The sequence below is a fragment of the Podarcis raffonei genome, chromosome 1 (genome assembly GCF_027172205.1).
Source record: "Podarcis raffonei isolate rPodRaf1 chromosome 1, rPodRaf1.pri, whole genome shotgun sequence".
NCBI lineage: Eukaryota > Metazoa > Chordata > Lepidosauria > Squamata > Lacertidae > Podarcis > Podarcis raffonei.
The window spans coordinates 126302914-126325022 of NC_070602.1; the positions used below are offsets into that span (position 1 = coordinate 126302914).

Sequence of the window (22109 nt, forward strand, 5' to 3'; positions counted from 1 at the left end):
GCAATATAGAAATGAAATAGAATAATAATAATAATAATAATAATAATAATAATAATAATAATAATACCTCCAGCTTGAAAGTTTGCATAGGGAAACCATCGATTCTGTAAACAAATGACCCTAAAAAGTTCCCTTCCTCCTTCTCAAAATCATCTTTGAATCCCTGAGAAGAGACAAAGGGGGAAAGCCGAAGAGATTTGATAAGAGGCTTCAAAGAAATGAACCAAAGGTTGTTATACAAACATTGATAAGTGTTCTTTTTTAAAAAAAACCAAAAACATCCACCTTTAAAATTTCTCAATGCAAAGTCCCGAAAATCATAGGGAAATTACTCACGTAGACAGAGAAGTTCTTTGGAGCACTGGTTATTTCTTCTGTGTGAGAAATTTTCTTTGAAATGTGATCCAGGGTCACAGCGACCGGGCAGACGGCTTCGGACAATTTGATGACGACATAGCCTTGAGAGCCTTGCATGGCCCAGCAATTCCCAGGGGTGTTATCCCGCTGAAAAAGAAAACAGTCTCATGCCTATCAAGAAGACAGCAGACACAAATCTGGAGAATTCAGAAAATAAGTGTCGTATGTATCCGAATTACACTAAAGACTCAAGTAACTCTTTACAAGTCCCCAACAGTTGGTGTTGCTGGGGGAAACAAGAGTTTATCCCTACTTTGGCAGCCAACACAAGACAGAGGTCAACGTGTCTGGACACCTTTATCTGGTTGTCACTGGGAAGCAAAACTATTGGAAGAATGTTAAGAGGCTGCTTTTGGTACTTGGCGGTTTGAAAGCACATCAAAGTGCAAGGAGACAAATAGGTACCACTCCGGTGGGAAGGTAAACAGCATTTACGTGCACTGCTCTAGTTTTACCAGAAGCGGCTTAGTATGCTGGTCACATGACCCGGAAAAACTGTCTGCGGACAAACATCAGCTCCCTTGGCCAGTAAAGCGAGATGAGCACCACAACCCCAGAGTCATTCGCGATTGGACTTAACTGTCAGGGGTTCTTTACTTTTTAAACATCATGTTATGTTGATATATCACGATGTCTGAAATAAGGATGGAGCTATGTAGAGTCGAACAGTAGGGCTGGGTGTTAACTGGTTTTCAACACTGTACTATATCACCAACTAAACTTTGTGATATACCAATACAGTGGTACTTTGGAAGTCAAACAAAATCCATTCCGGAAGTCCATTTGACTTCCAAAATGTTTGGAAACCAAGGCGTGGCTTCCGATTGGCTGCAGGAGGCTCCTGCAGTCAATCAGAAGCCGTGGAAGCCGCGTCGGATGTTCAGGTTCCAAAGAACGTTTGCAAACCAGAACACTCACTTTCAGGTTTGCGGCATTCGGGAGCCAAAGTGTTTGACTCGCAAGGCATTCGGGATCCAAGGTACGACTGTATATCACAATGTCTGAAATGAGGATGGAGCTATGTAGAGGCATTGGCTAGCTTCACGGTTTTTCTCACATTGTGTTTTTTGCATAGCACACACACATCATTATTCACAATATATTGCCAGGTCAAAAATTAAGAGAACAATATCATGATATGGGCTTCAAACAGGTTTTGGATGATATATCAGTGGGACATTACATTTCACCCGCATTATGTTGGCTGTTGAAAATCCTGCCACTATTTTATATCATTTTGTTTCATGTGTTGTGCTTTTACTGTATATTTCTTTTGTCTTAATATGTATTAGTGTTTCCTGCTTTGGGGGGGGGCGGCTCTTGGCTAAATAGGGGTGTACAAATAATCCATGCCATTGAGCCTGGAGGGTAGGTGGATCTCTGCTGGATGCTTGAGAGGTAGTGGTGGTGAGTCAAAACAATTGAGAAGGACCCCAAACATCGCATTCCAAGATTCCTACCTCAAGAATCACTTCTGGAGCTCGTGAGTAATCCCAGCACAGCCCCAACATGCAAACCTGTGCTCCCGTTTCATAGCTTGTGCTGAATTTTACGATCGATGCACCTACAGATATTAGGGCATTAAATGGGGAGGGTTCCACACACACACACACACACACAAATCCAAAATTAGTAAGAGAAACACAGAGAATCCAATCAGAATTAAATTATCACAGTTAGCAAGTGCTAACCGCAAATCTATCGGGGTTTCCCAGTTCAAGTCAAACAGCCTCCAATATGGATTTGTTTCATTACTTCCACCACGACTCCTAGAATGAACATTTGGCAATGGAATGTCGCGTTCTTCGTTTTTTAAAAAATACATTTCTACAGAGTTCATCCCTCTCATTTTTCTTTGTTGAATCTATCAGTAGCTACCACGATGTGTGATCATCAAGCAAATTCTATAGGGCTTTTTTAAAATAAGGTGCCGGTACTCACCATAAAATTGTTACAGTAAGTGCCACACTTTAAATATTTGGGGGTGACGGTACTGCATACCCCTGAGTACCCCTGGGGGGAGCACTGCCTGTTTCTCCCCTCTTTCTACTATCCCTTCTCCCTCTTTCTCTCTCTCTGTTAACTCAATCATCTTTCTCTCTTCCCATTCCTTTTCCTCCCCACCAAATTGGTTCCTGGGGGAGGGACAGATTGGTCTGGTCCTGAAGGATTCTCCTCCCCCCGCACCCGCCTTCCATCATGTCATCCATTTGGGCTTCCTTTCTCCCCCCCCCCCCCCCGTCCTTTCCCTTCCGACATGTAATTTGGGGAACAGCTACCTGAAATGCCCTACCTTTGCCGTAAAGCCTACATAGTAGAATGGTGCGATTATACCATATCAGACCCTCTAAGTATCCCTTTTTTCCAGGGACAGTCCCGGATTTACGGAAGCCACCCTAGTTTCTGATCTGATCCTGGAATGTCCCACTTTTCCTTAAGGTAAAGGTAAAGGTACGCCTGACCATTAGGTCCAGTCGCGGACGACTCTGGGGTTGTGGCGCTCATCTCGCTCTATAGGCCAAGGGAGCCAGCGTTTGTCCGCAGACAGCTTCCGGGTCATGTGGCCAGCATGACTAAGCCACTTCTGGCGAACCAGAGCAGTGCACGGAAACGCAGTTTACCTTCCCACCAGAGCAGTACCTATTTCTCTACTTTCACTTTCTACTTGCTTTCGAACTGCTAGGTTGGCAGGAGCTCACCCCGTCGCGGGGATTCGAACTGCCGACCTTCTGATTGGCAAGCCCAAAGCTCTGTGGTTTAGACCACAGCACCACCCACGTCCTTATCACTTTTCCTTAGGACATCCCTATTTCCCTTGGAGAAATGTTGGAGGGTATTCCATATTAATATGAAGTTAGAAGCCTGCAGCCAATATTCTAGTTGATAAATATTTGCACACACCAGAAATCAACAGATTCAAGAGAGGAGTTATTCCCCTCGTGCTATATCGCTGCTGCTTCCACCCCAACACCACCCTTCTTCCCCGCTCGCTCCATTTCTGTCTCACTGTTCCCTTGAAGCTCTGCTGCCTCCTAGTGTTTGTCTCCCACTCCATCTTTACCCTCTTCTTACCTGCAGATTTCAGGGCAAAGTCTTCTTTTTCAATCTGGTTGCTTTCTACTGCAGTGCCCCCCAATTGCTTGAAGAGATGCTGTCACAAAAAAATATACAATTGAGGTGTAGGAGAGAGACCCCACCTGCCGCAATGCAAACACATGCCCCTTACTGCAGGTTATAGAAATAATTTCTCTTCTCCCATCCTGAGTCGTTTCCCCCGGTTGATGTGGCCAAGTGGGGAATATACAATGTCTGGATGTGGGGGTTGTGGTGAGGGAGAAGCTTCAACAAAGCAGTCAGGGATCAGTGGAGGAAAATGAGGGGAACCACCAAGTAGAGGAGGAATGTTATGACTTTGGTGGACACACGAGTGCATCCATACCAGAAGTATTGAGTTGTTTTCTTCATAAGCAAAGACATCACCTTGCCAACAAAGGTCCGTATAGTTAAAGCTATGGTTTTCCCAGTAGTGATGTATGGAAGCGAGAGCTGGACCATAAAGAAGGCTGATCGCCGAAGAATTGATGCTTTTGAATTAGGGTGCTGGAGGAGACTCTTGAGAGTCCCATGGACTGAAAGAAGATCAAACCTATCCATTCTTAAGGAAATCAGCCCTGAGTGCTCACTGGAAGGACAGATCCTGAAGCTGAGGCTCCAATATTTTGGCCACCTCATGAGAAGAGAAGACTCCTTGGAAAAGACCCTGATGTTGGGAAAGACTGAGGGCACAAGGAGAAGGGGACGACAGAGGACGAGATGGTTGGACAGTGTTCTCGAAGCTACCAACATGAGTTTGACCAAGCTGTGGGAGGCGGTAGAAGACAGGAGTGCCTGGCATGCTCTGGTTCATGGGGTCACAAAGAGTTGGACACGACTAAACGACTAAACAACAACAAAAAAATTAACTTTCATCCCGCTATGAATGGGGCCAAGAACTTAACAACCAGCAGAGCTGACTTAGAATAGATGGATGGCAACCCAGCCAGATCAGTGAGGTATTAATTCTTCTTCTTCTTCTTCTTCTTCTTCTTCTTCTTCTTCTTCTTCTTCTTCTTCTTCTTCTTCTTCTTCTTCTTCACTGTCACCCTTAACCTCTACCAGCATTGATAGCCCTGTTTATGGCTGACTGTGGAGAGAAGGCATTTTGCACAAGGCTCTCCTCTTTGGGTGATTTCTTAGGAATCGCTGCGAAAAGACTGTAAAGTATTCATTTATTTATTAAACTCATATCCCACCTTTCCACAAGGACACAGACAGCTAACACTGACCCTATAAATACAAAAAGACCATCATATCAATTATATCACAAAGTGTTCATTTTTATTATCCCTGATTGTATGTGATTCTCAGTAGGCTACGTTCACCAATATGATCTGTGTGGGAAATATTTGGATTTTGAAGATTTTCTAGTAAATATTGTTTTTATAAACACCATCAAAATATTATTGCCTCTGTAGATTTTTTCTGAGATGGTCAAATTGAACGTCTTTTTTCATGACTAAAATTGTTACAAGAAATTTTAATCAACAACTTGTGCCAGTCTTGGCTTAAAGGTAAAGGGACCCCTGACCATTAGGTCCAGTCGTGACTGACTCTGGGGTTGCACGCTCATCTCGCTCTATAGGCCGAGGGAGCCAGCGTTTGTCCGCAGACAGCTTCTGGGTCACGTGGCCAGCATGACTAAGCCACTTCTGGCGAACCAGAACAGCACACGGAAATGCCGTTTACCTTCCCGCCGGAGCAGTACCTATTTATCTACTTGCACTTTGACGTGCTTTCAAACTGCTAGGTTGGCAGGAGCTGGGACCGAACAACGGGCGCTCACCCGGTCGCGGGGATTCAAACCGCCGACCTTCTGATCGGCAAGTCCTAGGCTCTTGGTTTAACCCACAGCGCCACCTGCGTCCCTTATGTCTTGGCTTACGTGGGCGAATTTCTTTGATTTGTCAGTTCACTTTCAAAGGGATGCATTACCTGATTGACTGCTAGCCAGTGATAACTGATAATTAGTTATTATAAGTCAGAAGCATAAATAAATTGTAGCTCAGGTGATCCTCACCTTCTGGGACTCCCAGTGTCCATGGACACTTCCGAGGGCATCTACGAGGCTCTGGAGACCAACGACGTTTTGACGGAAAGTACTGATCTGTTTCTGAAGATTCTGCTGAAGGGCCTCATTCTGGCGACTAAGCAGAAATGTGCAAAACAATCAAAATATCCACAGTATTGCTTAAGCCTAAGCAAAATAGCTCACCATGGGGTCAAAGGATGGATTGTGTGGCTGTAGGGTCCGGGGGGGGGGGATTTGCTCTTCTTTAAAAAAAAGAACAAATCAGAATATTATCAAATTTTAGAAGCAGAGAGGGATAGATATTAGACTTATTTTTCCAGGAGTCATACATCATAGGGAATTTGTATCTGAATTTCCAGATCTATATATCGGACGTATTAAAATGGTCATTTGCCTTGTGCCAGTGATCAGAGAGCCGTATTAATTCCTTGTTTTACTATCGATTTCCTCATGTTTCCTGACACCTTTCATTGCAAGTGAGGGATGAGGGCCTTTTCTGCAAAACAACACCTACTACAAACCAGTTTTCTTCTTCATTCACACTGACAGGAAGGTCAGTGCTAAAATATTCTTTCGGTGTGCAGCCTGCCAAAGGCTGCAGACACATCAATCTCTCTTCCTACTATATTTTAACAAACTTGCTGTTGAGTTGCCAGCCAGGACCTGAGTCGCATCTTTATCAGAGTATAATCGTGTTTCTTTCTTATGGTGTGTGTGTGTGTAAATATCACCAGCCTTTTACAAGAACCACCTTCTGCCTTGCTGTGCAATTATCAGCTTGCATTTTAGGAGGTACAGATATCGCCATTCAAAACTAACCCATGGATTATGGCAGAGTAGGGAAACCTGTGGCCCTCCAGAGAGCATTGGACTTCAAATTTCCATCAGGCCCAGACTGTAGGGCCAATAGTAAGGAACGATGCAAAATCTGGAGGCCCATAGGTCCCCCATACTGGCCTTATCCAAGGGCGATGAACATCTGGCCTTCCAGGTGTGGCTGGCCTACATCTCCCATCATCCCTGATTATGGACCATTCTGACTGCAGCTGATGCTGGTTGGAGACCAACAAGATCTGAAGAGCCACATGCCCCCATCCTTGGAGCATGGGTTTTCATATTTGCCTCTGCTAAGCTCATCCAAGAGACTCAAACTGCATTTGCGTGTTTTTGCCTCGGGCTGAATTCAAAATGACAGCGTGCCATACATCCATTGAGGAAGTTGTTTTACCTCAGCTGTACCTTCATCACCTGCTTGAAGGTATCAGAGGGGTTGCACAAGCCGTACATAAATCCTAGAAGGAAACACGAACCACATTAATGGCTTTTTGAACCAATCAGAAAACCCATACACTTTTATCAGGGTTAATCAGCAGAACGTTGTATTATGTCTCTTCTCTTGTGTAGCACAGTTGAAAATATGTTTATCCACCGAATTCATTAAAGCATGCTTATTGTAGTGGAACAAAAATTGGCAAGATCCATATCATTTGGAAATCTGGATTCATCTCATGGCTATCCACTGGGCAGCTGAAAAATTACAGTGGTACCTCGGGTTAAGTACTTAATTCGTTCTGGAGGTCTGTACTTAACCTGAAACTGTTCTTAACCTGAAGCACCCCTTTAGCTAATGGGGCCTCCTGCTGCCACTGCGCCGCCAGAGCACGATTTCTGTTCTTAGCCTGAAGCAAAGTTCTTAACCTGAAGCACTATTTCTGGGTTAGCGGAGTCTGTAACCTGAAGTGCATGTAACCTGAGGTACCACTGTAATACAAATCTGCCTGTTGGTTGATGCTAGGACTCAGAGGCAAGATGGCAATAGTAGACTTGTTCACATTATGCTGAACACAGGTACAGACTGTACAAAGTGTTTGTATGAAAAAGGATATCCTTGTTGATTTGTAAAACTCTACAATTTGTGTACACAGACTGCATACCCATTGAAAGTTAACATGTGAACACCCCAGATATTTTTGCATGGCCACCACACACAAATTCACTCTTGTGTGTGCACGCACATAGACATACAGCACACATAAGTGTGACTTAGTAGAAGTCAAGGTATCAATGGATCCCTGTTTTTAGTAGTCTATATTTGATACACATTACAAATAAATGCACATCACAAACATATCCTGCAGCTTATATAACACAAAAAATGTGCTTAGGCTAGCTCTTTGAGGAACATACCAGAAAAGATGCCCAACAAGAATATTAGGGTCAGAAAAGCCAACATCTTCATGACAGGCCTTGGATGGTCTCCTGAGAAGATATAAATTCAAGTGGAAATCATGGAAATATATGATTTCTGAGCAATTGTAAATGGAGCATGTATACTCCTGAAAAAGGCAAACATTAGCAAGCAAGTCTATGTATGCTTTCTTCCTGTTATCAACATTGCTGCAGATTTTGGCTTTATTTGTTTATTTAGGATTTGTTTACTTAGGAAAGCAAGGGTCCCATCCTCTATAGGTAGAAAGGAGATGGGTAGAACAGTTTTGCTTGTTTTTATAATTGTGACTAGGGGTCTAAGAGGGCATCACTTTTTGTCCAGTCCTGTGGTTGTCACACGCAGCACTGTTTCTGCTCTGCTGCAATTTGTCTTCTGCTAAGAAGTACATTATTTGTCTTGTTGCCCACTATGACAAAATTACAGAACTTATGTGATCTGTGTAGCTATTAGAGAATGTAATAAATTATGTCTCGTTTGTGGGCTGAAAGCAACTACGGCAAATATGGATCATATTCACTGGATTTCTTTCCGTTCCAGACATGGGACCAATGAGCAAGCATTGGCAATTTCTGCTCCCATTTCCATTTTTATCTGACTTGGCCAATATCCCTAACTGAGATTGGTTTATCTGTTTCTATAACTATATATTATGGGTTGTATCCATATATATAAATTCAATAAATAATAATAATCACAAAAGATGTCATGTTCAAACAAGGACTTTTGCTTGTGCAAAGGAATCTGCTCTGAAGGGTTGGGGTGAAACCTAAAACAGATTTGGGGGTGCAAAGAGGGAAGAGAGGAAATGAAAGTTCAATCACATAAGCAGAAGTTCTTGCACAATTGGGATGACTTCACTGGATTCAATCCTATGTTGCTATAACACACCCTGGGACCTTAAGGTGAAGAGCAAGTCAGAATTCTTGTAGATAGATCTAGAACTCATTCTCCTTACTTCTCTATTTCTGTTCTCCAAGTGAAAATATTTCATCTTAGTTCAAAGCTTGTTCTTTGAAGCCTGTTCTGATAATAATTTTATTAATTTTCAATTTGTTGTTTAGTCGTTTAGTCATGTCCGACTCTTCGTGACCCCATGGAGAAGAACACGCCAGGCACTCCTGTCTTCCACTGCCTCCCACAGTTTGGTCAAACTCATGCTGGTAGCTTCGAGAACACTGTCCCACCATCTCGTCCTCTGTCGTCCCCTTCTCCTTGTGCCCTCCATCTTTCCCAACATCAGGGTCTTTTCCAGGGAGTCTTCTCTTCTCATGAGGTGGCCAAAGTGTTGGAGCCTCAGCTTCAGGATCTGTCCTTCCAGTGAGCACTCAGGGCTGATTTCCTTAAGAATGGATTGGTTTGATCTTCTTTCAGTCCATGGGACTCTCAAGAGTCTCCTCCAGCACCCTAATTCAAAAGCATCAATTCTTCGGCGATCAGCCTTCTTTATGGTCCAGCTCTCACTTCCATACATCACTACTGGGAAACCATAGCTTTAACTATGCGGATCTTTGTTGGCAAGGTGATGTCTCTGCTTCTTAAGATGCTAATATTTTTTTTAAAATTACCATTCAATAATATCCCCATTATAAAAATGTCAAATTATAATACAATTACTAATACCAATCATTCAAATACCGAATTATATAATTTAGATGCACAACCCCCCCGTGCTAGATTTGATGGTTTGATTATTTTTTTTATTTCTGCATTCCAAAATCTAACTAATTGCAATTACATTCCGGTCAAAATAAGAATCCCTTATACAACAACTGCAATATTAACAACTTCCATTCATATAGACACATTCTATATCCTTGTTCTTCCTGTGTGTGGCAATTATTCTGTCCGTGGTGTTTCTTTCTGCCCTTGTAAAATTTTATGTCTCTCTTTTCCTGGTTGTTGCTGTTCTCCATCACGCCTTGGGTGGAGCCGCTATCCCATTGTTCTTTCAGAAATTTCTCCATCTCTCCATCCCATGCTTCTTTGTTTTGCAACTTTAACAACAGCTGCAAAAATCATCATCCCAATAAGTAACCTGTTTTCACCATTTTGCCTCTGAGCCTGGGAAGAAGAGTGGTCTGTCGAACTGAAGATGACTCAGTAATGAACCTTATCAGTTCCTTGGCAAGTTCACAGACTTCTTTCATCCTTTTGTCCGGGTGAAGATAAAGGAGCATTTATACTTCCAATAAAAGTCTGTTGAAGCCCGTTCACACAATCAATTTACTGTGGATGGTTCTCATATACCTCCACCAATGTATGCAATATTCGTCTTTTGGGAAGGTTGTGGTTCAAATTAGAGAACTTGACTAAGGGCAGAACATTGAGAAGATGCATGCTCTCCCTGTTTCCCTAAACCAGGGGTAGGGAATTTGTGGCCCCAACTCCTATCTACCCCAACCTGGATGATGCGGACCATTTGGATCCCTTCCAGTCGGGATTCAGGCCTCACCATGGGACTGAAACTGCCTTGGTCGCACTGGTTGATGATCTCTGGCAGGCTAGGAACAAAGGTGAGAGCTGTTTCCTAGTTCTGCTGGATCTCTCAGCGGCCTTTGACACCATCGACCATAACATCCTTCTGGACTGTCTAGAGGGGCTGGGAGCTGGGGGCACTGCTATAAAGTGGTTCCGCTCCTTCCTCCTGGGCCGTGTTCAGAAAGTGGGGGGGGGATGAGTGTTCAGACCCCTGGGCTCTCACTTGTGGGGTGCCTCAGGGTTCCGTCCTCTCCCCCATGCTTTTTAATATCTATATGAAGCCGCTGGGAGAGATCATCAGGGGGTTTGGGCTGGGTGTTCATCAGTATGCGGATGATACCCGGTTCTACCTCTCTTTTAAATCAGAACCAGTGAAGGCGGTGAAGGTCCTGTGTGAGTGCCTGGAGGCGGTTGGAGGATGGATGGCAGCTAACAGATTGAGGTTGAATCCTGACAAGACAGAAGTACTGTTTTGGGGGGACAGGGAGCGGGCGGGTGTAGGGGACTCCCTGGTCCTGAATGGGGTAACTGTGCCCCTGAAGAACCAGGTGCGCAGCCTGGGAGTCATTTTGGACTCACAGCTGTTCATGGAGGCACAGGTTAATTCTGTGTCCAGGGCGGCTGTCTACCAGCTCCATCTGGTACGCAGGCTGAGACCCTACCTGCCTGCGGACTGTCTTGCCAGAGTGGTGCACATGCTCTAGTTATCTCCCGCTTGGACTACTGCAATGCACTCTACGTGGGGGTACCTTTGAAGGTGACCCGGAAACTGCAATTAATCCAGAATGCGGGAACTAGACTGGTGACTGGGAGTGGCCGCCGGGACCACATAACACCAGTCCTGAGAGATCTCCATTGGCTCCCAGTACGTTTCCGAGCACAATTCAAAGTGTTGGTGCTGACCTTGAAAGCCCTAAACGGCCTCGGTCCTGTATACCTGAAGGAGCGTCTCCACCCCCATTGTTCAGCCCGGACACTGAGATCCAGCACCGAGGGCCTTCTGGCGGTTCCCTCATTGAGAGAAGTGAGGTTACAGGGAACCAGGCAGAGGGCCTTCTCGGTAGTGGCGCCCGCCCTGTGGAACGCCCTCCCTTCAGATGTGAAGGAAATAAGCAGCTATCTTCTCTTTAAAAGACATCTGAAGGCAGCCCTGTTCAGGGAAGTTTTTAATATTTAATGCTGTATTGTTTTTAACACTTGATTGGAAGCCGCCCAGAGTGGCTGGGGAAACTCAGCCAGATGGGTGGGGTATAAATAAATTATTATTATTATTATTATTATTATTATTATTATTATTATTATTACCAGCAAATGGTCCACAATCAGGGATGGTGGCAAAGGAGTTATCACCCAACAACATCCAGCTGGACCAAAGTTCCCCCACTTCTTCTCTAAAGCTACTCAGCTAACCTACCTGCATGTTGGAAAGCAAGAGAAACTGGGTTGGTTCTCAGTTGTGTCCCGGCTCCGAGGAGAGATGGACTGCTGTAGCTCTTCATCTGCTGCACTTCTATAACTATCAAAAGTAAAACGTCACCTCAATAAAGGTAAAGGAACCCCTGACCACTAGGTCCAGTCGTGACCGACTCTGGGGTTGCAGCGCTCATCTCGCTTTGTTGGCCGAGGGAGCTGGCGTACAGCTTCCGGGTCATGTGGCCAGCATGACTAAGCCACTTCTGGCGAACCAGAGCAGCGCACGGAAACGCCGTTTACCTTCCCGCCAGAGCGGTACCTATTTATCTACTTGCACTTTGACGTGCTTTCAAACTGCTAGGTTGGCAGGAGCAGGGACCGAGCAATGGGAGCTCATCCCATCGCGGGGATTCGAACCGCTGACCTTCGTATCGGCAAGCCCTAGGCTCTGTGGTTTAACCCACAGCGCCACCCGCGTCCCCACCTCAATAAGCATCTCGATTAAGGGCCAAGGGTCTGTAGCTCAGCGTCAGAGAACATGCTCTGCACACAAGAGGAGTGCAGCTCAGTCTCTGGCATCTTCCATTTAAAAGGATCAGAGATCAGGTGATGAGAGAGGCTCTTCTTCATCTGAGACCCTGGAGAGATGCTATCAATCAGAGTAGACATTACTGGGCCTGAGGGGCAAAGTAGCTTCCTAAGGCTGGCTTGCAATTTCTTACTTTCCCATGTTCTATATTTCCTCTATTTATTTTATTAGCAATATTTACAGAACACCCTACAACCAAGTTCCCAGGATGGTGAGAGAGAGAGAGAGAGAGAGAGAGAGAGAGAGAGAGAGAGAGAGAACAGGGTAGAAATTGTTAAAAGAATTTAAAGGTCTCAAATGTCAAGTAAATATTTGGACAAAATAGGTCAAGGTAAATGTGAAAGCAACATACATGCTGCTCTTTACAATCATTGAACTAGAAAAACACTTTAAAACGTTCAGCTAACTGGGGGAGAATTCGGAACCGGCGAGAGCAGAGATTTACTGAAGACTGGAACAAATTTACAGAGTATATTAAGAATATATGTGAAGGTCAATTAACGTTTGTAGGTTTTCAAGAAGCTCTGTGATAATAATGGAAAGAAATATTGTTTTATAATAATTGTTAAGATTAATTTGGTTAAAAAAACAAAACAATATAGACTCAAGAAATGTGAATAATTGTGAAAACATGAAAATTTCCAGATAGACTGAAGGAAGTCTGAAAGTGGAAAGATTAGATTTGGATGTATAATTCAAAAGGATTTTTTTTGTTTTTTTATTATTATTTACTGTTAAATTTGAAAATTTTTCAAATAATTTTTTAAAAAAAATAATAATAAAACATTCAGCTAGCTGAAATAAAACACAGTTTCCCAAACTGCATTTTCAGTGCATATATACTTACATCTCACACATCAGGTTTTAAATATATATATATACAAATGCGGTCATTTTAATGTTTGCAGACTGCCAACTATATATAAAGGCAAGGTTTTCTGAAGAAAAAAAATTAAAATACCTTAGATTCTTGGAAGATAAATAAAGGGATGGTAGTTATTATTACTTCACAATATCACTATTTTGAAACGAAAGGGAGGGGAGAAAAGAACTGTCAGCCCGTAGCATGAATCTCTGGAGTAACTGAAATGACAACAGTGTAGGCCCCAGGAAATGCTCTCTAGAAAGGGCATTCTATAGCTGGGGTGCCACCACTTAAAAGGCCATATCCAGGAACAACAGCGGGTAAAACTGAGAAACATGCTCACTTATTCACCTTACACTCTCTGAGGCCCCAAAACTGACTAGCTCCTTCCATTTCCCCAACTTCAGTTCCACATTTAGAAGAGAACAGTTATACATTTGACGTATTCTATTTTAGAGTAAAAGTTTGAATAATACTTTTATGGGTACGGACAATGATTTATTCCAAAAGGTGTCAATTCTCATGCTTCCAGTTGCTTCAAATGGAGCAATATTAATTTCGGCAACAAGCCCATCAGTAATATTGGAGGATGCCCTCCATGGAGAAAACACCATGCTGAGGACGCCCTCAAAGCTGAAGTCATCCTTGACTGCAATGCTAAACAGCTACCACAAAGAGGACTATGTCTCTGACTGCCTGATGCAGAGTCCCCTTCCATCATGGACCTCTGTGCCTCTTCTCAACAGGTCATGTGCCCCATCTCCAAATGGAGCTTAAAATGGTAAAGGACCCCTGACAGTTAAGTCCAGTCGCAGACGACTCTGGGGTTGCAGCACGCATCTCGCTTTACAGGCTGAGGGAGCTGGCATTTGTCCACAGACAGTTTTTCCAGGTCATGTGGCCAGCATGATTAAGCCGCTTCTGGTGCAACGGAACACCAAAACCAGAGCAGCGCACGGAAACGCCATTTACCTTCCCACCACAGCAGTACCTATTTATCTACTTGCACTGGTGTGCTTTCAAACTGCTAGGTTGGCAGGAGCTGGGACCGAGCAACGGGAGCTCACCCTGTCGTGGGGATTCGAACCACCAACCTTCTGATCGGCAAGCCCAAGAGGCTCAGTGGTTTAGACCACAGCGCCACCCGCGTCCCTAAATGGAGCTTAGAGAGAGCCATATTGCTGCTGCTAGCTAGCTTTGTTGTTGTTTAGTCGTTTAGTCGTGTCTGGCTCTTCGTGACCCCATGGACCAGAGCAGACCAGGCACTTCCGTCTTCCACTGTCTCCCGCAGTTTGGTCAAACTCATGTTTGGTCAAACTCACTGTCCATCCATCTCGTCCTCTGTCGTCCCCTTCTCCTTGTGCCCTCCATCTTTCCCAACACCAGGGTCTTTTCCAGGGAGTCTTCTCTTCTCATGAGGTGGCCAGAGTATTGAAGTCTCAGCTTCAGGATCTGTCCTTCCAGTGAGCACTCAGAGCTGATTTCCTTCAGAATGGATGCGTTTGATCTTCTTGCAGTCCATGGGACTCTCAAGAGTCTCCTCCAGCACCATAATTCAAAAGCATCAATTCTTCGGCGATCAGCCCTCTTTATGGTCCAGCTCGCACTTCCATACATTACTACTGGGAACACCATAGTTTTACTATACGGACCTTTGTTGGCAAGGTGATATCTCTACTTTTTAAGATGCTGTCTAGGTTTGTCATTGCTTTTCTCCCAAGAAGCAGACGTCTTTTAATTTCGTGGCTGCTGTCACCATCTGCAGTGATCATGGAGCCCAAGAAAGTAAAATCTCTCACTGCCTCCATTTCTTCCCCTTCTATTTGCCAGGAGGTGATGGGACCAGTGGCCATGATCTTCGGGTTTTTTGATGTGGAGCTTCAGACCATATTTTGCGCTCTCCTCTTTCACCCTCAGTAAAAGGTTCTTTAATCAGCTTACTTTTCAAGAGGAAATGTACCCAAGACCCAAACATACCTAGAACAAGTGGCTTCTGATCAGGGCACATCACGATGTTAGCGCTGGGTTCCATCGGTGGAGGAGTTTCAAAACAATGTTGTGCAATTAAAGGATTTTGATCAGGCAAGTCTTTACCTATTAGAGACAGATGACATCGTTAGCACAGAGGCCCAGAGGAATCAAGGAAGGAAGAGCTTGATGCTTTGGATTTGTATAACATGCACAATCAAGTAGGTAAGAAATGGGTTGTCCTCCCCAGACCCAGTGTTATGTACTGAGTTGAATAGGATCCAAAATGCAGCAGTCTGATTGGTCCTAGAACAATAGGATCCAGAATACAGCAGTCTGATTGGTCCTAGAACAATAGGATTCAGAATGCAGCCGTCTGATTGGTCCTAGAACAATGCAGCAGTATGATTGGTCTGCAGGAGCCACCCAATCCAGCTCCAGATGGAAGTGAATCCACAACCTGATTGGCCTACAGGATAATTCCAGAATCAGCCAATCATGTGTAGCCCATTGTGTAAATAATGTATATAAAGCTGATGCTTTGGGGAAACTTTCATTCCTCCTCACCACTATGAGCTGAATAAAGAGCATGAAATCCACTCTTGACTCTGAGTATATTTCACCCAGCTTAAAGGTTTGCTGTGGGGACAGCAGGAGAATGACTGCATTCCTTGTGGACTCACATGCTCAAGGCAGATAGACCACTGAAAGTGCAGTGGGAAGGTTTTTCCCCACATAGAGAACTAAAGCATAGAGAACAATCTAAGTCTCACCACCACAACCACATGGCTTTTAAAAAGTAATGGACTATGTGATATTTACAAAGCTGGCAGCAGTATTAAGGGATCAAAATAATGAACATTTTATAGAATGGAGGCCCTTGGTGGACTATTTGAAAAAACACTACAGTCAAATGTAGTGGGCAGGATTCAAGATAGGAGCTGCGGAAGGAAAACAAGAAAGTACAGTCGTACCTCGGAAGTCGAACGCCTTGCGACTCAATCGTTTTGGCTCCCGAACGCCGCAAACCCGGAAGTGAGTGTTCTTTGGAATCTGAACCAGAAAGGTCTCCCACCCAAGGTTTAGCATTACATGTGAACTCGACCACTTCATTTTTCAGAAAATGCACCCTGATCTGCATCAGGACTACAGTGCACAGGGAAGGGAGGTTGAGTCCTTTCCCCAATCCCCTTACTGTTTTCCAAGCCCTGCCCCCCTAGCAATCACTTTTTCCAGCTGTAATTTGACCATGAAAGCAAATGCATTGGTTCTCAAATGCCTTAATTCCCAAATGCCGAAAACCTGGAAGTAAGTGTTCCTTTTTTTAATGTTTTTCGGAAGCCGAATGTCCAATGCGGCTGTCGGCTATTGTTTTCAAGCACCAATCAGAAGCTGCGCCTTGGTTTTCAAACATTTCGGAAGTCAAACGGACTTCCAGAACGGATTAAGTTTGGCACTTTTGTTTCTGATATTTATTTTGTGTTTTTGTTTTTGAGGCTTTTTCAGTTAATTTGTTTTTGTGACTGTGTGGAACCCAATTCAGCTTCTGATTGATTGATTGATTGATTGATTGATTGTGTGACTGCAGAAATGGATAATGACTATCATCAATGCAGATAAGAAAAAAAATAATTTTAATGTTTATCATCTACAATACTGTCTTATTTATTTTATAGTACAGTACATTGATTATTGCTTTCATTTTATGGATCACTGGCCTCGTTGGATAGTAAAATTCATGTTAAATTGCTGTTTTAGGGGTTGCTTTTAAAAGACTGGAACGGATTAATCCGTTTTGCATTACTTTCTATGGGAAAGAGCACCTTGGTTTTGAAACGCTTTGGTTTTGGAACGGACTTCCGGAATGGATTAAGTTTGAGAACCCAGGTGCCACTGTAATGTTTGCAGCAAAAAAAAAAAAAAAAAAGTTAACCGCCTTCTTATAATTTGGCAAAAAGAGAATAAAGCTATAGAGACTAGTATGGCACAACATTTGAGCTAACTCATTCAAGATACCATATTGCACATTCCGTTTCCCACAGTGTTTGCTTTAGGCCTTATCTCCTTCACCCCATAAAGCAAGTGTTGTGGGAAGTTGAACTCGATTCCAAATGCCGATTTGAGGATTATGTCCTAAGCACACCCACCAAACATCACTGTAATATCTCAGCGCTCAGTGGAAATGTTGCATTATGGTACATTTTTGTATCTTTCATAGCCCCTCTGAAAACCCGGACAGGAATCAAACTCGGGTCTGGAATGCAAAACTGCATTGTGGGTTTATGCATACCAGTTTTTATTCTGGAATCTCAATCTGCAAGGGAGATGCTGTTTTGCAATATCATTCTTACCACTTTGATGCAAGGAATTAATTCTTACCACTTTGATGCAAGGAATTTGATGCAAGGAATTAATGTTCCGATATTAATTTGGCATTAGGCTTGATTTTGCAGGCCTGCATTTTATGACTCCTGCACTGCATTCCCTTTCCTATCTGACCCTGAAAGTGGCGCAAATGGCAAGATGTTTTGCTATGTCTGCTGTGAGTTAGTGCCGCAATCGCCTTGAGAGCTTCCAAGGAACAGATAGGGGCAGGAATGTCAACAACCCTCTCGAAGGCCTGGATGCTGAGGAAACAGTGATAAAGGAGGACATCTGAGAACCCAATGTCCTGAGCAGTTAAGGGGCACCCCAAGGTAATTGTGGGGGTGAAGTTGCCAGTATGGAGCCATGCGTGTTTTACTTCTCATGACCTGTGGCCTTTCTTGATGTATGTAGAAGAATCATAGCTGTCAACTTACAAATTTGAAAAGAAGGGACCAGCAGCCTCAAAAATAAGGAATCAGCAGCCAAGATAAGGGATTTTCCAGGCACAGGTATGTTCAACTTCTGAGCCCCTCTGAGCCAAAGGCAGAAAGCTCAGCCAGCAGCCAAACGAAGCCTCAAGCAGTGGTTCCCACAGCGCAGCAACCCGGCAAAGGGGATGCAGCAAGGAAAACCACCGTCACCTCTCCGCTGGGAAGCGCTGAGCAAAGGCGAGTCCCCAAGCAACACGGCCGATTTGATCGGCACAAGGCATGCAAGCTCCACCCCCCAGTCGTTCTTAGACTCCTTATTGGGTGAGCAACACAGCCAAGCAACACAGTTGGAGCCTCCCTCCTCCCTGGCCGGCAGGGAGGGAGGGAGAGGAGCTGCTTCCTTTGAAACCCGGGAAATTTAAGGGACACCATCAATAAGGGACAGCAGCGGGACACGGCACTGGGATAAGGGGCTTTCCCACCAAATAAGGGACGGTTGACAGCTATGAGAAGAATGCTTGACTCTTTGTGTGCTGTGTTTGAGCCACTATATAAGCTTTGTTCGGGACAGACTTTTTTAAACTGGTGGTTCAGCCAGAACAACCAGTTGCTAGAGCATGAGACCCTTCATCATGGGTCATGGGTTTGAGCTGCATGTTGGGTGAAAGTTTCCTGCATTGCAGTGCTCCTTTCCAACTCAACAAGTCTGTGATTCTGTGACATTCAGAATATGTTGAAACCCCATTAAACTGGGCTCTGTCCTATTGCAATACAGTGGTACCTCGGGTTACATACGCTCAGGTTACATACGCTTCAGGTTACAGACTCCGCTAACCCAGAAATATTACCTTGGGTTAAGAACTTTACCTCAGGATGAGAATAGAAATCGTGCGGCAGCAGCGGGAGGACCCATTAGCTAAAGTGGTGCTTCAGGTTAAGAACAGTTTCAGGTTAAGAATGGATCTCCGGAACAAATTAAGTACTTAACCTGAGGTACCACTGTACTGTCATACCTCATGTTACGTCTGCTTCATGTTACATTCTTTCAGGTTATGTCCCACAGCGACCCGGAAGTACCAGAAAGGGTTACTTCCAGGTTTCACCGCTCGGGCAGTAGTGCGAAATGACATCACGCGCATGCGCAGAAGCGGCGAATCGCAACGGCGAATGTGCAGGTGCGCCGCTGCGGGTTGTGATCTTTTCATGTTGTGAACGGACCTCCGGAACGGATCCCGTTCGCAACCAGAGGTACCACTGGATCCCTAACTGGATCTGCTTGCTGCAATTCACTTGGTCCCATTTTTATTTAAGCTTGGCTACGATTTAAAGTGACATGCCCGTGTCTCGCTTGGCCACTGAGGGAGCAAAATTAAATCCAAATAAGGCCATTTGTGCTACACACAAACAAACAAAACTGCAGCTCAGTTGGTTCAAGCGTGGTGCTGATAACGGCGAGGTTGCAGGTTCAACCTCCTATGAGACAACCACACATTCTTGCACTGCAGGGGGTTGGACTAGATGACCCTCGGGGTCCCTTCCAACTCTACGATGCTATGATACACACTGAACATGCGCAAGGCAAGTTAAACCAAAGGCCTCACTTCACTTGGCCGATGAGCACACTCACTACAGCAAGGCTGCATCAGGTCTTCCGATCCACTGCTTTTCGCCCCCCAACTCTTCTGGGAGCAAGTCTCCTTCCAGGTTTTGGAATCCCATTTTGCTTCTGAGGCAAGAGAGTTGCGCTTCCTGCGGATTCTTTTGAAAACCCTGAGAAAAGAAAGCTCAAAGGTTTTTTTTGTGGTGAGAGAGGGGACCTTACAGTGAGGGGAACCCATGGCTCAGCAGTACATGACTACATTGCCAAAGGAACCGGGTTCAAATCCTGGTGTTTCCAGGTAGGGCTGCCAAGGACCCGCTGCCTGAAACCCCGAAGAGCCACTGCGAGTCCGTTAAAGTTAAAGGGACCCCTGAACATTAGGTCCAGTCGTGGCCGACTCTGGGGTTGCGGCGCTCATCTCGCTTTATTGGCCGAGGGAGCCGGCGTACAGCTTCCGGGTCATGTGGCCAGCATGACTAAGCCGCTTCTGGCGAACCAGAGCAGCGCACGGAAACGCCGTTTACCTTCCCGCTGGAGCGGTATCTATTTATCTACTTGCACTTTGACGTGCTTTCGAACTGCTTGGTTGGCAGGAGCAGGGACTGAGCAATGGGAGCTCACCCCGTCACAGAGATTCAAACCGCAAATCTTCTGATCAGCAAGTCCTAGGCTCTGTGGTTTAACCCACAGTGCCACCCGCGTCCCTTGTGAGTCCGTTAGGGAGAAAATGCCAAAATGGACAGATTTGCTCATCCTCTGCGAGTCTGTTAGGGATGAGCAAATCTGTCCCTTTTGGCATTTCCTCGCTTTTTCTGTATCATTCAAAAAAACCAAAACGAAAAACCACCCAACTGCAACCTCCCTCCAAGATGATTCCATCAGGCAGTGCCAGCTCTGGTACATTCAGGATGCTAGCAGAATCCTGAACCAAAGAGCAACGGAAAGAACACGAACCGTTTCCACATACACTGAAATGCAAGCATGCCACAGCACAATGTTATTCTTACATAAACCAGGCCACAATATGTTACCCAAGCTCCCTTGTACCTTCTCACTCCCGTTTCTCGGTACGAAATGGGTTTCAGCCTTTGGAGAATGGCCAATCTTTCGCTGCGCCGTTCCAGTATAATCCTTTCGCTGTGGCATTCCATGGTCATCCTGCTCAACATGATTAATAATTATTTATTTATTTATTTATTTATTTATTTAGACATACCCCACTCATCTGGCTGGGTTTCCCTAGCCCCCTGGGCAACTCCCAACAGAACATTAAAAACACAATAAAACATCAAACATTAAAAACTTCCCTAAACAGGGCTACCTTCAGATGTCTTCTAAAGGTCAGATAGTTTCCTTGACATCTGGTGGGAGGACCCTCAGAGCTGGACCTCAGTGTCTGGGCTGAATGATGGGGGTAGAGACGCTCCTTCAGGTATACTGGGCCGAGGCCGTTTAGGGCTTTAAAGGTCAGCATCAGCCACATCACACATGAAGTGTGATTTGACGCATCCAGAACTGCAATCCAACTGAATCACATTACGGGCAGCGACAAACCACAGCGAAGGATATTCACCTTTTGTGCTCCTGCTGTGCCACAGCAGGGAATAGTGCCATGTGCAGAAATCAACATCCCGATATATCTCACCTTTAACTTCGTTGGAAAAGCCAGTTTCTGGTCCTTAACGCTACAGAGATGGGCTTGGAACAGTGAGGGAAACGTATGGCGAAATCTCAGAATTGAGCAGAGCAACGAAATGTTCTACACCGACTCCCTGCAGACCAGAAACAAGCAATAAATATATCTGTCAGAGGCTCAGGAGCAGAAGAGCAGGGGAGAGAGCAAATAGAGAGCGGAGGAGAGGAATCAGAGGGGAGCGTAGGGGAATATGACAGTGACCCGAGAGATTCCATGAGCTTCTCCAGCGAATCAGAAGATTCCCAGAAGGGGGCGCCTATGGTAAGGGCGAGGGGGGTCCCAGGGGGGACGCTCCATAAACAAGGGACCAGAGGGGACTCCCAAGGCAGCAGCGGAGGATCAGGACCAGTTCCCCCACCAGAGCACAGTGGGGGGGAAGAGTCACATGAGTCAGGACCAGCTTCTCCTCCAGCGGGGAGAGAAGATGAGTCAGGGGTAACCACGCCCCCATCGGGAAGTGGGGAAACGGAGGGAAGGCCAGGTCCAGCTAGCCTCCCCGAAAGAGGGAGCAGTGACACAAGTGTAACGGTCAGAAGGAAAGTGGGAGGCTGCGCACGCGCGCCAAGTTCAAATGTGCAGGAGCGCGGGACAGCAGAAAACCCGGATTGGGAGCCAGGTCCGAAAGCCCGAAGGAGGGAGGGGGAAGAGTCAGGGGACTCAGCGTCAGAGGAGTCTAGGAGGGCTGAGACTCCGACTAGCAGGCGGACCCAGAGAAGGAAGGAACAGAGGAAGAGGTGGAGTAAGGCTAGAATCTTAAACTGGTGTCAGGGGGGAGGAGATTCAGATGGGACTTCTACGGTCTGATGCATAGACGTAGCGTTGCGCGCTGCACGTCTGGAAATGAAACTGAACTTCAATAAAGACTTTTTTACTTGAGGAAGAAGCAGCGTTGGTCTTGTGTGAGCTGGGACCTTGGGCAGCGCTGAC

At 45.1% G+C, this 22109-nt stretch overlaps 1 protein-coding gene across 1 annotated transcript in view; it reads right to left on the reverse strand.

The window, feature by feature from the left end:
- The window catches only part of LOC128399746 (SUN domain-containing protein 2-like), a 32514-nt gene that overhangs the window by 9013 nt on the left and 1392 nt on the right, over positions 1 to 22109 (reverse strand). Inside the window, exons 2-13 of the mRNA XM_053361465.1 lie at positions 21132 to 21258; positions 20534 to 20647; positions 19514 to 19656; positions 15098 to 15214; positions 11668 to 11769; positions 7733 to 7804; positions 6774 to 6837; positions 5534 to 5660; positions 3490 to 3568; positions 1878 to 1981; positions 337 to 504; positions 68 to 163 (exon numbers count right to left, since the gene is read on the reverse strand). Of these exons, the coding sequence (XP_053217440.1) occupies positions 68 to 163; positions 337 to 504; positions 1878 to 1981; positions 3490 to 3568; positions 5534 to 5660; positions 6774 to 6837; positions 7733 to 7804; positions 11668 to 11769; positions 15098 to 15214; positions 19514 to 19656; positions 20534 to 20643 (1182 nt within the window). The 5' untranslated portion in view covers positions 20644 to 20647; positions 21132 to 21258. The remainder of the gene's footprint in view (positions 1 to 67; positions 164 to 336; positions 505 to 1877; positions 1982 to 3489; positions 3569 to 5533; positions 5661 to 6773; positions 6838 to 7732; positions 7805 to 11667; positions 11770 to 15097; positions 15215 to 19513; positions 19657 to 20533; positions 20648 to 21131; positions 21259 to 22109) is intronic.